General features: G+C 41.4%; 1 protein-coding gene across 1 annotated transcript in view; it reads left to right on the forward strand.

The window, feature by feature from the left end:
* LOC311099183 (calsyntenin-2-like) overlaps window positions 1-18263 on the forward strand; it is a gene marked incomplete at both ends in the record, with an annotated part of 317151 nt that overhangs the window by 126466 nt on the left and 172422 nt on the right. Inside the window, one exon of the mRNA XM_084139863.1 lies at window positions 13986-14108. Coding sequence (XP_083995989.1) covers window positions 13986-14108 — 123 coding nt within the window. The remainder of the gene's footprint in view (window positions 1-13985; window positions 14109-18263) is intronic.

Raw genomic sequence — 18263 nt, forward strand, 5'->3', positions numbered from 1 at the left:
CTATGGGAACAGCTAGCATGCTGTTCATTCCAGTCATTGTGCTAACGCTAGTTAGCATTGGCTCGCAAACGGCTTCTGACTTCTTTCATACTGGACACAGATACATAAAAATGGTATCCACGAGTTCATCTGACTCTGGGGAAGTAGATAATGGGCTTCATTGCCAAAATCACAAACTATTCCTTTAAATGTACGTGCCATTACACTGAAAGCAGTAGCTGTGAGAGACCAACAATTTAAATGGCATTGCCATAGGCTCAGAGTAAACACTGTGTTCCCTTCATAGCAGACTGTGATAAATCATTGATTTCTTTGTATTAAGTATTAATTACAGATTCAGTGTTAAATCCTGAAAATGTGCTTTGTTGATCAGCATTTTGCACAAAGTGTAAATAGTATGCAAATGTTTAAGGGAAATGTAAATAGACAAAGCAGTTATCCCAAAACAAATCCTCTCTCCCTTTTCCTGTTTCTCTCCATCTCTCTCACTACTCTATCCCTTTTCCGTCTTTCTCCATGCCTCTTCTCTCTGTCCTCACTGTCTCTCCATCCTTTTCCCCTGTCTCTTCCCCTCTCTCCCCCTTCTCTCTTATACTGCTGATACAAGGTGTCATTTGGTCACAGATTAATAGAATGTTGCATTATTCTGGGGAAACACTGTAAAATGCTCCATCCATCCCGGCGAACTCGCGCCGTGTGTCTCCAGGTTTAATTACCAGTCGAAATGCTGACTGAAACTTTTCATTATATGAGGGCACGGGGAGGTCGCAACGCAGACTTGCACACGTTCTGTTCCCTTCCCCAATGCTCGACAGGGTTTTATTAGAGACGCTTAAAACTTGGTTATACTGTAATGATTTTGGTTGCTGGATAAATAATGAAGTCTACAAAAACAAGATACTGTTCAACTGAATGCTGTCTGTATTGACTCTTTCTCTCTCTCTCTCTCTCTCTCTCTCTCTCTCTCTCTCTCTCTCTCTCTCTCTCTCTCTCTCTCTCTCTCTCTCTCTCTCTCTCTCTCTCTCTCTCTCTCTCTCTCTCTTTTACTGGAAATGACATTGCGAGTGGATTTTTGTTGTTTTTGTGTGTTGTTTATGTTTTAATGCAGTTTAGTGGGGGGGTTTGGGTTTGAGGACGTTGAGTATTTTGTAATCATTAGTACTTATTGTTGGAAGAAAGAGCATCAAAAGTATTTGTCTCACTACCTTCCCCCACACTGTTTGCTCTCTCTCTCTCGCTCTCTCTCTGTTTGGAGAGTTAGTGTGCTAACATCCAATATTTGATGTGATGAACATAAGAGGTTCAGCCCCAAATTGAAATCACCACCCATAGAACTTACGTTAGGACTTGCTGAAAATGCACTGCAGCACTGTGTCAGTGTGTCTGTGGTGTGGATATGGTCTGCCACAATAGGATGTTACTGTCTGAACCATGGTGGCTGTTGGACATGCTCTTGACTGAAATATTTAAGCTTGCTACTTTTCACATCATACCCTTGAGTCATGCTACAAGATAATGCCCATCAAAAGCAGACCTTTCACTGTATCTTTGGGAAACTTCACCCTTACGTGGAACTAAATGACCCCAAACTTTCCACTGCTGTCCCAATCTGAGATGGGCCGTCCGCTCCACTGCAGCACACTCTGACTATGCTGTGTCTGTCTGTACAGGGCAATTCCAAGGTAACAGAGTGATCCCAGCTAACAACAAATGTTCCCACAACTTTAGAGAACGTTCCCTTAAGAGTCTCATTAGGTCATTACCTAACGTTTTCATAGGAATGTTCCAGTGATGTGGAAGGACTGTTTCCAAGAGACCATTCCCTTAATGTCAAACACAACCTACCCAGAACGTGTAATCAAAATATTCAATATAAAAGGAGAATTCCGCCACTTTACAACCAGTTATTTTGATGTTAGTATATATGCACTACTGTAAGATTTGATACACATTTTGACGTTTTATCTTTTTTGTTAGTAATACTGCACAATTCCTTGTTTTTGTCATTTTGAAGCTTCTGTATTGCCTTTGTCTACAGCAGCCTTTCTTAAAGTATGGGTCGCGACCCACTTCCTGTTAATGGTTGGTTGCGACGTATCAGAGTAAATGTATAATTATTTAATTAATTTCTGGAATTGATTTGGCCAAGTGCAACTGCACTCTCTGTTCAATGCGCTCTCTGTTTAGCAGCAGTGTCTCCGATCAGTTTGGCAGCTGCGCGAGTGGGTGAGAGATGCCTGTGTGCTTCGCGGTTTACCAGATATTTTTTCTGCAGTTTTCTTTTAAGATCATTCCGCGACCCACACGCTGCAGTGCTGTTGTTCAGCAGCATATGATGCGCTGTCTGCCACTGACTTGTCATTCCCATTCGCCATTAACCACTGCTGTCGTCAATGGACTCAAGCTAGCCACAAGTTCTGACTGAGCTAAATTCTCATGAAACGCAAATACAGTGAGTTTCTCTCACTTGGTTTAATACAAATTTTGAGAAATACTGAAGGGCGCCCACAATGTGTTTTGTGCGGGGAAGTGCTTAGTAATGAGTCTCTCAAAACGAACAAATTAAAATGACACGTCCTGACCAAACATTCACAGCATGACCGTAAACCCAGGGAGTTATTTCAGAACAGGGCAGAATGCTTCAGGAAACAGTGCTTCGACGGTGGAAGAGTATGTCAGCTAGCAAGGCATTGTTGTTATTTTTTAAAAGAAAAGGGAAAGGTGGATATCTAGTCAGTTGTACAACTGAATGCACTCAACTGAAATGTATCTTCCGCAGTGGGTTAACTGCCTTGCTCAGGGGCAGAACGACAGATTTGTACCTTGTCAGCTAACAGGTGATGATAAACTGAAATAAAGGAGTACTGTCTTTCATAGTAGTCACTGACTTACTCTTCCACCGTCGAAGCACTGTTTCCTGAAGCATTCTGCCCTGTTCTGAAATAACTTTCGGCAAATCTGACCACGACTCCATTTTGCTTCTCCCTTCCTATAGGCAGAAACTCAAACAGGAAGTACCCGTGCTAAGGACTATTCAACGCTGGTCTGACCAATCGGAATCCACGCTTCAAGATTGTTTTGATCACGCGGACTGGGATATGTTCCGGGTAGCTTCCGAAAATAAATTAGACATATACACTGAAACGGTGACTGAGTTTATCAGGAAGTGTATAGGTGATGTTGTGCCCACTGTGACTATTAAAACCTACCCTAACCAGAAACCATGGATTGATGGCAGCATTCGCGCAAATCTGAAAGCGCGAACCACCGCATTCAACCATGGCAAGGTGACTGGGAATATGGCAGAATACAAACAGTGTAGCTACTCGCTCCGCAAGGCAATTAAACTGGCAAAACATCAGCATAGAGACAAAGTGGAGTCACAATTCAACGGCACAGACACAATACTTATGTGGCAGGGTCTACAGACAATCACGGACTACAAAAGGAAAACCAGCCACCTTGCCGACACCGACGTCTCGCTTCCAGACAAGCTAAACACCTTCTTTGCCCGCTTTGAGGATAACACAGTGCCACTGACGAGGCCCACTACCAAGGACTGTGGCCTCTCCTTCTCCATGGCCGACATGATTAAGACATTTAAGCATGTTAACCCCCGCAAGGCTGCCGGCCCAGACGACATTCCTAGCCACGTCCTCAGAGCATGCACAGACCAGCTGGCTGGTGTGTTTATGGACATATTCAATCTCTCCCTTTCCCAGTCTGCTGTTCCCACATGCTTCAAGATGTCCACCATTGTTCCTGTACCCAAGAAAGCAAAGGTAACTGAACTAAATGACTATTGCCCTGTAGCACTCACCTCTGTCATCATGAAGTGCTTTGAGAGACTAGTCAAGGATCATATCACCTCTACCTTACCTGTCACCCTAGACCCACTTCAATTTGCTTACCGCCCCAATAGATCCACAGACGATGCAATCGCCATCACACTGCACACTGCCCTATCCCATCTGGACAAGAGGAATACCTATGTAAGAATGCTGTTCATTGACTATAGCTAAGCATTCAACACCATAGTACCCTCCAAGCTCATCATTAAGCTTGAGGCCCTAGGTCTGAACCCCGCCCTGTGCAACTGGGTCCTGGACTTCCTGACGGGACGCCCCCAGGTGGTGAAGGTAGGAAAAAACATCTCCACTTCGCTGATCCTCAACACTGGGGCCCCACAAGGGTGCGTGCTCAGCCCCCTCCTGTACTCCCTGTTCACCCATGACTGCGTGGCCAAGCACGCCTCCAACTCAATCATCAAGTTTGCAGACGACACAACAGTAGTAGGCTTGATTACCAACAATGACGAGACCGCCTACAGGGAGGTGAGGGCTCTGAGAGTGTGGTGCCAGGAAAATAACCTCTCACTCAAAGGAGATGATCGTGCACTTCAGGAAACAGCAGAGGGTGAACCCCCCCTAACCACATCGAAGGGACCGCAGTGGAGAAGGTGGAAATCTTCAAGTTCCTTGGCGTACACATCACCGACAAACTGAAATGGTCCACCCACGCAGACATTGTGGTGAAGAAAGCGCAACAGAGCCTCTTCAACCTCAGGAGGCTGAATAAATTCAGCTTAGCACCTAAAACCCTCAAAAACTTTTACAGATGCAGAATTGAGAGCATCCTGTCAGGCTGTATCACCGCCTGGTATGGCAACTGCACCGCCCACAACCGCAGGACTCTCCAGAGGGTGGTGCGGTCTGGCGAACGCATTACCGGGGACAAACTACCCGCCCTCCAAGACACATACAGCACCCGATGTCACAGGAAGGCCAAAAAGATCATCAAGGACATCAACCACCCGAGCCACTGCCTGTTCACCCCGCTATCATCCAGAAGGCGAGGTCAGTACACGTGCATCAAAGCTGGGACCGAGAGAATGAAAAACAGCTTCTACCTCAAGGCCATCAGACTGTTAACTAGCCATCACTAGCACATTAGAGGCTGCTGCTGTCTATTGAAATCACTGGCCACTTTAAGAAATGGAACACTAGTCACTTTAATAATGTTTGCATATCTTGCACTACTCATCTCAGATGTATATACTGCATTCTATTCAATAATATTCTACTGTATCTTAGTCCATGCCGCTCTGTCATTGCTTGTCCATATATGTATATATTCTGATATCCCATTCCTACTTACTAGTTTTGTGTGTATTGGGTATATGTTGTGAAATTGTTAGATATTACTTGTTAGATATTACTGCACTGTCGGAGCTAGAAGCACAAGCATTTCGCTACACCCGCTATAACATCTGCTAAACACGTGTATGTGACAAATAAAATTTGATTTACAATAGAAATTATTGTTGAAAACAAGTCTAGGTTGGAACTGTTGCTGTTAAAATACAAGTAATAATTTTTATTCTGAACTGGAATAAACTGATTGATGCAAGATGATTTTTGAGGCAAATACACTCACAACAGTTCTGGGTTGCTAATCTACAGCAGGAAGCGGTCTCCTGCCTGGCTGAGAAAGCAGTAGATGTTCTGATCCAGTTTGACACCACATACCTATGCAAGTCAGGGTTCTCAACACTGGCATACTTAAAAAACAAGTACAGAAACAGACTCAATGCTGAGCATGACCTCAGGGTTGCACTGTCAAAAACTGAGCCCAGAATAGACCTGCCTGTTGAAAATTTCAACCAGTCACACACCTCTCATTAGGACTGTGTGTGTGTATGTGTGTGTGTGTGTGTGTGTGTGTGTGTGTGTGTTTTTTTCTTTTTCTGGTCGACATCGGTGTGATGTGATTAATCAGTTTATTCCAGTTCAGTATAATTTTTTTAAATTGTATTTTAACAGCAACAGCTCCAACCTATACTTTTTTTCAACAATCATTTATATAGTAAGATTAACCGTACAGTAGGCCTGATCATTTGTCATCTTTACTGTTACTTACAGTTGCACTATCAAAAACTGAGCCTGTGTGTGTGTTCTGTTATACATCTGTGTGATGTGATCAGTCAGTTTATTCCAGTTCAGAATGAAAAATTATTTATTGTATTTTAACAGCAACAGTTCTAACCTAGACAGATATGTAAGAGTGTATTTACATTTACAATGACATTTACCGATATTTACATATAGTTGCATGTTTTCATAAGCTTGGGTCTCAGGAAAACACTGAATTTCTCATTTGGGTCCCAGGCTGAAAACGTTTAAGAACCCCTGGTCTACAGCATACTACGATTCCCAGGGTGCATTTCGTCTCCCATGATGCATTGCTCTGCCTAGTTAGCCTGCAGTTAGCTTAGCTAGCTAGCTATCAAATATTGCTTATGTCGTAAGTTATGAGTGCATTTCACATTACTTTTGGGTTGTAAATATATTATAATGCTTGCATGAATGTCGTGTTGAATATTTGTTCATGTCATTGTCACCAATCAACTGCAATACACACAAATATCATTTGAATTTAGATGCTAAATAGCTATGCTAACCGTAGCACAGAGTTACTGTATCTAGTTAGCATGCTAGCTAGCCTGACTGCTAACGTTACATCCAAAATAATAGTGTTTGCAACAATAACGTAGGTTTATATTTATTGTCACGAGTCTTGTCCTGGAGGCAGAACTGAGAGATTGTCCCATAGATCGGTCAGCTGCAAAGTCAAAATTTGCTATATTGTAAAAATGGATGAAAACAAAAATTTGCTTTTTGGTCTTAAAGAGATTCTCCAGTACTTTTGTATACTTTTTAGCCAGTAGTTTTGAAAGTAGCACCCCGAAAGTTGTGTACTTCGTCATCACGTCATTGTTCTCGAGCCTCTGTTGCGCTCACGAGCCAAAAGTGGTCCCCAAAAGTTGTGTACTTTGCCATCACGTCATTGTTCTCAAAGACAAAAAAACCTCTGTGTTGTTCATGAGCTGTGCAATGTGCTTGACCTCACCCCACAACCTCATTGGACGTCATTCCACCTGCCAATCAACATTGTCCCTCATGCTTGGTTGTGGCTAATTCCTGTTGTTGTACAGACTAGTATGGCAAGCAAGTAATTGTGATCATGAAATTTATACAATGGAAAAGTTATAACCTACTTACAGTATATGTTTGCATCAAATGACATACTCCTTTAAAGTAGTGTAATGATTATATATAGGCCTAGTATTTGTCTACGTGATGAATGATAATCGCTGGCAATCAACTGCAGTTTTGGATTATACCCCATATCATGGAATACCTGTGTACACGTATAAGGACAAAAGGTGGACGGACACATGGAATTATTTGATTGGGATGGATGGTTGAAACAACAGAAAGGTAGGGAGATATTTTCTTATCTAAAAAGTAAGTGGGTGAACATTTGCAGTATACATTTCTCTAGCGCATTAAGTTATATGTGTGTTGTGTCCGTGATTCGCGCCTGGTAAAAGCCTAATAGACTATTGAGCAATATATTCCAAAATGTAAACAAAATACAGCGACACCATTTAGGAGATTCAGGTTATGAGCATAGTGTTTCTGATGTATTTGTCTGGCTACGATGCCATCTCTTTCAATAGTAGGCTATTGAAAGTGAGAAATGAAACTACAACCAACTACAACTTTAAATATTCTAATGTTTTTCTAAGTTAGGCTGCATAGATTTGATCGATGTATTCTATTTATTTTCACTGTTATTTTCGGTGCTATCAAAATAATTAATGATAAGGTCACATAGCCAGGCAATCCCACTCACTTCAGAGCGCAAGCTCACTACATGACATGAACTAAATGACTAAATTGTGCACTAAATGATGCCAGGTAAGAATGTGAGGATTATGTGACTTTCTCCACTGGGAGAGGGCTGCAGATGGTTTATTATGCATGTATGAGTCATACATTGAAACGTTGAGTACAAAATGGGAGGTTTAAAAAAATTATGAGGTATTTTCAATCCTCTGGAACGCATCTTTAATTTAAGGTTAGGATTAGGCATTAGGGTGAGCAGTGTGGTTAAGGTTAGGGTTAAGGCTTGAAATCAGATGTTATGACTTTGTGGCTGTGCCAGCTAGTGACCACTCTGCAGAGCTGCCTCCAGAACAACAGTAAAAACTACATGTCAAAAGTGATGTTCATGTCATTGTCACCAATCAACAATAATACACAAATGTAGATGCTAACTAGCTATGCTAACCATACACAGAGTTACTGTATCTAGTTAGCATGCTAGCTAGCCTAACTGCTACATCCAAAATACGTGTTTGCAACAATATGTAGGTCTGTTAGAAGAACACAACTTCTATTATTAAACAGGCAAATCATTACAGAATCCTAATTTTTCCTCATGTATCTTTGGTCCTAACGTTAGCAATGCTAGCTAGCTAAGTAGCTAATACTGTTGCATCTGAAATAAAGTGTTTTCAACGATAACAGACAAATACAGCCTCAGTGACTGTCCAAGCAACCATCCAAAACACTGGAGGCCTATTGGAACTAATAAAAAGTATTACGTTGACAAGTAATTCAATACAAAAAAGATGGAATGAGTGGTTTTGCCGAATGGAATCATGGGCGTTTGAGCCTTGAACGACAGAAAAATATTCGAGTTAGTTGACTATAAATATCATTCTATAGGTTTTTGAGTGTCTATTTAAAATATTTACAGATGTTATTAGACGAAGACAACCCGAGCAACATCAAATCAAATTCTATTTGTCACATGCGCTGAATACAACAGGTGAATGCTTACTTACCGTGAAATGCTTACTTACAAGCCCTTAACCAACAATGCAGTTATTTTTTAAGTAAGAAAATATGTGCAATTTTTAAAAATACAAAATCAAATAAACTAAAGTTTTAAAAAGTAACACAATAAAATAACAATAAGGAGTGACTATGCATAGATAATAAACAGGGAGTAGCAGCAGCATAAAAAAAGTGGGTCAATGCAAATAGTCCAGGTAGCCATTTGATTAACTTTTTAGCAGTCTTATGGCTTGGGGTTAGAAGCTGTTAAAACCCCCTAAGGTCGATGTCTGCGCCCACTCTGAAATCTAATTAGCATAATACACAAAATCCCATAGAAATCAGTCAATTTAAGTTAGAGATATCTGTGAAATGTGACAGAGCTAGAGCAGTGTTTGTCAGACCATGAGAAATCCTGAAAAGCAGTCTTCTCACAAAATTGTCTGTAGTGTCCGAATGGTTTGGCCTAGAAAGAATGATGAGACTGTCACGAAAAAAATGATGTTCTCCGTTTTGCTCTACGACCCTCACAAGCATTGTGGGACTCGTTTGAAGTCAGTACAGCCAATCTGCCAACTTCTGTCTGTAGCATCCGAACAGTTTGGGCTACACACTAATATGACCCCTCTGTGTAAAGGTGAGACGCCCACGGTCCTCACAAGACTCTAAAGGTCTCCGGTACCAGTTGAAAACATTAATAGAAGTATAGTATATATGGAGACTGTTCAGTGACAGAAATAAGGGGTTAAATACATGTACATAAAAATAAAAATAAATCTGTTCCATGTAGTGAATCTGTTATTCAATCAATGCGTTTGTTTGGGCTAATAGCAGTAAGGCCAAATAAAATGTTTAATCAAATACATTTTTTACATAAATTTTTTATACTTTAAGGGGTCTTAAAATTCAAAATAAAATAGCAAAATGATCCTTGGTATGACCTTCTTAAAACAATTCCATATAACTTAGTACCCCCCCTCCTCTGGATTAGACAGGGCTTAGATTTCTGGGTGAATTAAATACAGATGTTTCCTGATCTTTCTTATATCTCTCAGATATAGGATAGACACTTCAGAACAAACTTCCTTTTGATATTTTTTGGGACTATCTGTTGTTCCAAGTAGTGAATCTGTTATTCAATGCGTTTGTATGGGCTAATAGCAGTATGGCCAAAACATTTTTTTCATCAAATAATTTTTTCATATATTGTTTTTGTACTTCGAGGGGTCTGAAAATTCTAAATCAAATACCTAAATGATCCTTGGTATGACCTTCTGAAAATAATTCCATATACAATGCATTCAGAAAGTATTCAGACCCCTTGACTTTTTCCACATTTTGTTACGTTACAGCCTTATACTAAAATTGATTAAATAGTTTCCCCCCTCATCAATCTACACATAATACCCCATAATGACAAAGCAAAAACAGTTTTTTTGAAATGTTTGCACATTTATAAAAAAAATTAGTTGCTGCACAGCTATTTTCAGGTCTCTCCAGTGATGTTCGATCGGGTTCAAGTCCGGGCTCTGGCTGGGCCACTCAAGGACATTCAGAGACTTGTCTCGAAGCCCCTCCTGTGTTGTCTTGGCTGTGTGCTTAGGGTTGATGTCCTGTTGGAAGGTGAATCTTCACCCCAGTCTGAGGTCCTGAGCGCTCTGGAGCAGGTTTTCATCAAGGATCTCTCTGTACTTTGCTTTGTTCATCTTTCCCTCGATCCTGACTAGTCTCCCAGTTCCTGCCGCTGAAAAACATCCCCAAGCATAATGCTGCCACCACCATGCTTCACTGTAGGGATGGTGCCAGGTTTCCTCCAGACATGACGCTTGGCATTCAGGCCAAAGAGTTCAATCTTGGTTTCATCAGTCCAGAGAATCTTGTTTCTCATTGTCTGAGAGTCCTTTAGGACTTTGATGGAAGTTACAATCTATCTGCAATATTAAAGCTGATCTAACCCCAAAAATAACATGTTCGCTGTGGTAGAATGTTTGTTTTGATTGGCAATTTTCTGCATTCATCAGAATGCCATCAGGTAGCCTGATTTCAGATGTGTCCATGTAAACAGGAATATTAGGGAAATCATTCTTCATGCAAATCTTGAAAACTCTTTAATCAAACTATTATATTAATCTGACTATTCTCAATAATCACATTATTGTGTGCATGTAACCACACACAATTTGATTGCAAAGTTAAACACACCATACAACTCTATGCACAATAATGACAACTTTTAACAATTTCCACTGAACATTTTACAAAAACTAATTTACTTGAAGAATTGTGCAGATGCAAAGTTTGGTAACAGAATGACGTCACAAACAGCATGTAAACTTTGCATCTGAACTGTTCTTCAAGTAAATGTAAAAAATAAAAAATAAGCATCACTCTGGTACCATGGAATTGCCATACAGTTTTCCCTCAAAGCCTGCCTGTGCTTTCCCTAATCCACTCACACACTGCATGACCAGTGCCGTATTTACAGGACATGCAAACAGGAGGGAAACCCTCCCTAACGTACACACCGATCCAGTATTCTTATTATAAAGTTCCCCAGATTCAATTGAACTCTTCTAGAGGAAGATTATGACAGTGCAACGATAGTGTGCTTGTCGTCCCTATACATGGGTTGCACGTTTCGTCACAATATTGTTTTTGAACGTTAGTTTTAGGACTGATGTCCAGCTGAGCATTCTACTCAATGCAGTCTCAATAGGTGCTGATGAAGATTTAGTCTACATTTACATTTTAGTCATTTAGCAGACGCTCTTATCCAGAGCGACTTACAGTTAGTGAGTGCATACATTTTCATACTGGCCCCCCGTGGGAAACGAACCCACAACCCTGGCGTTGCATGCGCCATGCTCTACCAACTGAGCTACAGGGGACTAAAGTGCATTACTGTGGCTTGGAAACATGATGACATTTCAACAGGAGACAATTAATTAGTAGGACAAGCTTTTGTCAGCAGATTGACTTTAGATGCAGTATAACTTTAGCTAGCTAGCTAAGATTGAGAGGAGAGCACCAACCTTTTGGCTAGCTAACGTTAGCATTGCTAGCTATCTCTGACGAACTTTGCTAGCTCATGGCAACATTGTCATCTCTCTAAAATAAACTTGATGACATCATAATGATGGCAAAGTTGTTTCCTACTAATTATTTGTCTACTTTACCAATGTCATTGAATTTCCATGCCACTATAGTATAATTTTGACTAAACAGTCATTAGCCCCCGTTCAGAATGACTGAGCAATAACTATTAGTCGGACATCAATTTGCTGCGGCATTTGTAGAACATTCATAACAATGCAATGATGCGACCAAGTGACAGAGAAGCAACCCATTAATAGACTTATGTGACTCCCCGTCCTATTGGTTAGCAACACATCAATCACCAACATGTTACTTATGGCAAGAAGCCTAGTGGTTAGAGAAGCTGTTCGAATCCCAGCTCAGACTGGAAAATTTGGTGCAGAGTGAGCCGACAACAGGAGGATTGCTGGCAATGATATCATCCTAGATACCATCGCCTGCCGTTGTGCCCTTGAGCGCTGCACTGCAGCTGACCAATTGATTCCTGCCCCTTGGGGTATGTGTGTGTATGTCTCGGTTGGGTTGGGTTGTGAGCATAAAGACACATTTCCATTCTCTGTAAGTTAATGGACAAGAAAGTACATCTTATCTTACCTCGTTGACAATGCTTACCAGTGATGAAAGGAAGAAAGGATAGGAAGGAAAGGAAGGATGGAAGGAAAGGAAGGAAGGAAGGAAGGATGGAAGGAAGGATGGATAAAGAGTTGTCATTTTGACTACTTGTATAAGGCCACATCGAAATTGAGACCAGGATGTTTTGGAGTGGGGTGAAAAGCACCAGCTGGACATGTCATCTGCTCATTACAGGCACTAAGTTTCCAGGGAACCTTTTCAGAAGAGGTTTTGTGTGTGTAGTGTGTGTGTGCACTCTAGTGTGCATGTGTGTGTGTACTGTATGTGTGTGAATACACAACGTGTGTGCGTGTGTCTCTGAGCAACAAGTTTGAAGAGCTTTTAATTTACTCGGTCAGCGTAATTGAGTGGTGGGTTTCGAGGAAGTCATTCAATTGCAGTGGATGGTCACTAATCTAAAAGTAATCTCCTGATGTACTGAATGGCCTATTAGCTCGCTCTATCTCTCCATCGCTCTCTATCTCTCTCTCTCTGTACCTGCGTAGGAGTTCAGTGTGCCATTGGGACTCGTCAATGGTTTCCTTTGAGTCCAGGGAAGCTCTACAGAGCTTAACTGTACTTTGTACACAGCAGGGTACTGAGTGAGTGAGTGGCCATAAGAGTATGTTGCTTCAGATAGAGATGTGAATGGTTCTCCAGAAACTGTTGTGCCTGGGAGAATACAGTTATAAACTCTGACATAGAGCTCTTTGGCCACGCATACCAGTGGTGCGTTGGCATCGCAAAACGGAAGCACATGAAGAAAATGACCTCATACCTCCTGTAAATATGGTGGTGGATCTTTGATGTTATGGGGCTATTTAGCTTCCACTGGTCCTGGGGCCCTTGTTAAGGTCCATGTTATCATTCACTTGAAGTGTAAAACTCTCAATGTGTTCTCCAATCTCATAAAACATTTTAGAAAAAGGCTGAGAGTCGCAAGAGGAGGGTGCTGGAGTATTGAAAACAGGGGTACCAATAATTTTCACACCTATCTTTTTTAGATTTTTGTATTACTTGTTGAACTAAATATTTTTCTCTGAGCAATTGTATTAGTATAAAATAATATAATTTTCTCAGTTTTTGAGCATGCAATACAGCTCAGTATTTGTATTATTTATTTTATACAGTCTTTTTTGCTCATCTTTATCAAGGATGACCTTACTGTATTTGCAAACTAAATCGAAAGAGTCACCCCAAGTGAGCTTTGCCTGTGGGCAATTTAAGTTGTACTTTAGTCTGTTTAGCTGTGGGCATTGATCAAGGGCTTGTAACAGCTTTTGTACAAACAAAAGCAACGTCACCAGGACCCAAAATCAGATAAATGAGTAGATAGAGCAGTCTATGCTTATTAGCTTCATGGTTATTGATAGTACTGTTTAGCTATTCTTTTCATGGCCAGGCAAACCTCACAAAATCGACTGACAACTTATTTCTCTCTCTCTCTTTCTCTCTTTCTCTCTTTCTCTCTCTCTCTCTCTCTCTCTCTCTCTCTCTCTCTCTCTCTCTCTCTTCTCTCTTTCTCTCTTTCTCTCTCTCTCTCTCTCTCTCTCTCTCTCTCTCCATTCTCCTCCTCTTTCTTCTCCACAGTGAACAAACACAAGCCGTGGATCGAGACGTCGTACCATGGGGTGATCACAGAGAACATGGACACCGTCCTGCTGGACCCTCCCTTGGTGGCCTTGGACAAGGACGCCCCTGTCCCTTACGCAGGTAGAGACACCATTTCCCTGTTTCCCCATCCTAAACGTCCTTCAAAGACCCCAGTGCTGTGGGCTTATGGTGCTTCCCCGACATACTGCACAGTAATAGCTGTTAATTTGAGGCTGTGGTAGATTGGCATAACTGGGCTGACTTCTATGAGTGTCTTCCTAAACGGAATACGCTCTTACTCTTTCCTCACTTTGAGAGGTACATCTAAGCAGCCTGTCTGTGCCTGAAAGGTAGTGTGTATTTATGGCTACACTTCTTCATAAGGCACCGTTATCTACAATCATTCACACTTCCTCGGTCTGACTGGCCAAAGAAAAAAAGTTGTAACATGAGCTGCTGGAGAGGAGAGAAACTTATTGAGCTACCTTTAAATACTGATACCCTTGAGCAGCTGTACTAGTCCCCTTTGACATGACATGGAAATACCCTGGACATCTTCCATGCTCCTTGAATGTCCTGTTATTTCATAAAAATGATATGCTTGAGGCAGAAGTTGCCCTTATCCACTGATCTAGGATCAGTTTACCCTATCCCTTATCCTAACCTTCACCTTTAGGGGGATGAAAAGTATCTGACCCTGTATCAGCAGAACAAGGGCATCCTACATTTCAGGGCATACAGTGTACAGTATTTACATGGCATTTCCAGGTCATGTCATCTTAGATATGTAGTTATATGGGAAACGTCTACCCACTCCCCTAAATACATACACTATCATATTATGATAAGACTACAGTTGAGTGCAGAGCTCTGGCTTGTGATTGAAGTTAAATCACAGTGTCACACAGGTAGGTGACAGTGACATGTGACTTAAAATTAGACTGGGATTTTTGGCTCCCTGGCAAATGAGGAGGCTTTGTGGTAGGTACTGCTTTACACTTCATTAAATGAAAATGGTTTGAATCTTACAGTACTTGCATGACTATACATTCATGACTTTTTTTTACAATGCTTGTATGTATATAAAATCTGGGTCAAAAGTAGGCCTGTTTTCCTGGACCCAGATGAAGGCCTGTACTGCTTAAATGCTTTTTATTACAGTAGTCTGGGTCTGAGACACTGGCCCTTGAAAAATGTAGCCATAGTTGTAATTTTGCTGTGACACCAAACAATCGTAATCAGGAAAAAATGGAATAAACCTCAACAGTATATGCCAGGGTTAATCTGGGTTTTGCCAAATTGTCCGCCAATGTTTTTTCAGCAAATCTAACATCTAACAGAGCTGGTTTAGGAACACATTTCAACTCCCAGCAACCAACTCAGAGACTAAGCCAGTGAAATTCTAATGGTTAAGCAACAAGAGACCCAATGGGTAAACAAAAGACCCAATGGTTTGTAAATATTTCTCTCTGTGATTAACAATCTGCTCGGTGACTCCAGAAGGTCACCACTGGTAAAATATCACCGGAGAGGGAAAGTGATGTTGTGCTATTTTTGGTGACTTTCTCCCTGGCTTTTCTGTGGCGCCTAGCTAATGAATGAAACCCATAAAATGGCTACCAAGGAGATTTTCAAAAAAACGCTTGCAGAAAAGGTTCTCTGTCCTAATCTATCACAGGTTTTTTCTCTCGATCTCCTCAATTCTCCATGTCTCACTCTTGCCCTTTCCAACTCTGTTTGTCTAGTGTTCTCCTTTGCATTTTTCTCATTCCCTCTCTATCTCTCCACAAATGTCCTCCTCTTGGCTAGCCTCTCTCTCTCTCTCTTTCTCTCTCTCTCTCTCGCTTATTGCCATTCTTCTTCACTCTCTGTCATTGTCTTTCTCATTTCCTCTCATTCCCCCATTCTCTCTCTCCTCTTTCTTTCTCTCTCCCTCAATGCCCATGCAGCTGCAGCAGGCAGTGCCTTATGCAGCGTTGCTCTCCCTCATCCATCCTGGTTTTTTTTCTGTGGAGAAAGGAGTGGGCTGTCGTTCTGGCACCACATTAATTGCTCTGTGGGAACATGGATGGGGATTGTTAAGCGCTTTGCCTATTTCTCCCTTCCATTCCTCCTCCCTCCTCCCTCCTCCTTCCCTCCATCCCTCTATCCTCCTCTCACAGCAGCTCCACTTTGATGTAAAAGAACGATGAGCCTAAAGTCGATGATATATGCCGAGACAGGAACGAGAGGAGATGAATGGTTATTTGGGCGAGCCGTGACCGTGCCCCTGCGGAGAGGAGGAGCGTGGGTCTTGTGTATGCACAGAGTGCTCTCAATCAAATCAGTTTGAGGGATGTAATGGGGGACTGGGGGGATTTTTATTGGGGGATCGCAGTTATGCCAGACCTCTCGTCCATTCATCTCTCCTACAGGATGATGCACATTCCGTATTGTTCCCCATGTAAAGTTAGTTCCCCCTCCACACACACACACACACATGAACAAAAAGAGTATAGGGAGCGGTTTCGAGAAAGAGGATGGTTTTGTGTGTGTGTGTGTGTGAGAGAGATTAAGAGAGAGACAGAGAGAGACAAAGAGTGAGCGAATGAGAGGAAAATGAGCAAGAGAAGAAATGAATGACAGAGAGAAATTAGAAAGAAATGGTAATTAGTGAGTGAAAGTGAATGTGAGGAATAGAGTGAAAAGAGAGAAACTTGTCTTGTTATCATGAAAGAACCGTGACAGTGGCTGTGGTTGACAAGTTGTGCATTTGTAAGGGGAATGCACATTCAAATGAAGTTTGTCAAATGCACACAGTTCCAGACTAGAGAAATTCAATTTCAACCACAACCATAATTGGTACTTTCTACCCTCCCAAAAACGACTTATTTATAAACCATGAGGCAAAATGTACTGGGTGGGAATTAATTTGTTTGACATTTTTGGGGGCTAAATTTACACTGCACATAAGTGTCACTGTTTTCAAACCACACCATGCCACTTCAAATTTTCAGCTTGGCAGCTCAGGCTATTTGTGCCAAGTGTTTGTCATGCAACAGTTAATGTATCATATTCCCACATAGTTTGATTATGAAGCCAGCATGATTTACCACCACCTTACAATAAAATCCTTATCAACATGTTTGTTGGTTAATAGACTATGTAAATTAGTCTTATGGTCCGCATCCAAAATGGCACCCTATTCCCTATGTAGTGCACTACTTTTGTCCTGAGCTCTATGGGTAGTCATGCACTACATAATGAATAGGGTGCCATTTCAGACACAGCCATGATGTTTTTTAAAGTTTTAATGCCTGTGGCACATGGTCCCATTTGATCCACGAGGCGTATAATTTAAATCATTTAAGGTGGAGGATGTTAATGTTTTGCGAATCACATTAGCATGTTTCACATACACAAGTACGTGTGCACACACACGTGGGTGCACACGTATGTGCTTGCACACGCACATGCACACACACGCACACACACAGACACACACACACACACACACACACACACACACACACACACACTGTACAGCTACGATAAATGTGCAGTGGGGAATCTATAGATTTCCAGACTTTACACATGTACTTTAACACATACATCAAACAGATGCTTAGACTTATACTTGTTATTGTTGTTTAACGATCATATAATAATCCTGAGTAATGATCGGGATTATGTGGATTATGTGGGCAGTAACAGCAGTAAACTACACAAACTACACTATAGGATTTCATAACAACAGTTGAAGTATCTCTCTCACACAGTCCCGTGTAGCTCAGTTGGTAGAGCATGGCGTTTGCAACGCCAGGGTTGTGGGTTCGATTCCCACGGGGGGCCAGTATGAAAATGTATGCACTCACTAACTGTAAATCGCTCTGGATAAGAGCGTCTGCTAAATGACTAAAATGTAAATAAAATATAATAATTCTATCGCAGACATTTATTGTCTTTTTTTGGGGTGGAGATTTAATGTCTGCTGACAGAATTATGCCCTTTCAATAATAATACAGTTTTATATCCAACATTGGATGTCTCGATTGGACGTCTGTACGTCCAATTGGATCTAATTTAGAATGATAGATGATTTGTCCCTGAGGCAGACTGGTTGGGTAATTACTCCAACGTCTTTGGTAGACTGGTTTGATTGAAATTCTGGACACTTCAAATGCCTCTTTTGCTTTCCCATGGGTTATAGTGTGGTTGGATGCCTTTGAATCAAAAAGAAGAAGGTGTGTGTTTGATGTTTTGTGTGTGTGTTTGTCTATCTATAAACCAATTTAC

This window comes from Coregonus lavaretus (genome assembly GCF_964263955.1).
Source record: "Coregonus lavaretus genome assembly, chromosome: 23".
Lineage (NCBI taxonomy): Eukaryota > Metazoa > Chordata > Actinopteri > Salmoniformes > Salmonidae > Coregonus > Coregonus lavaretus.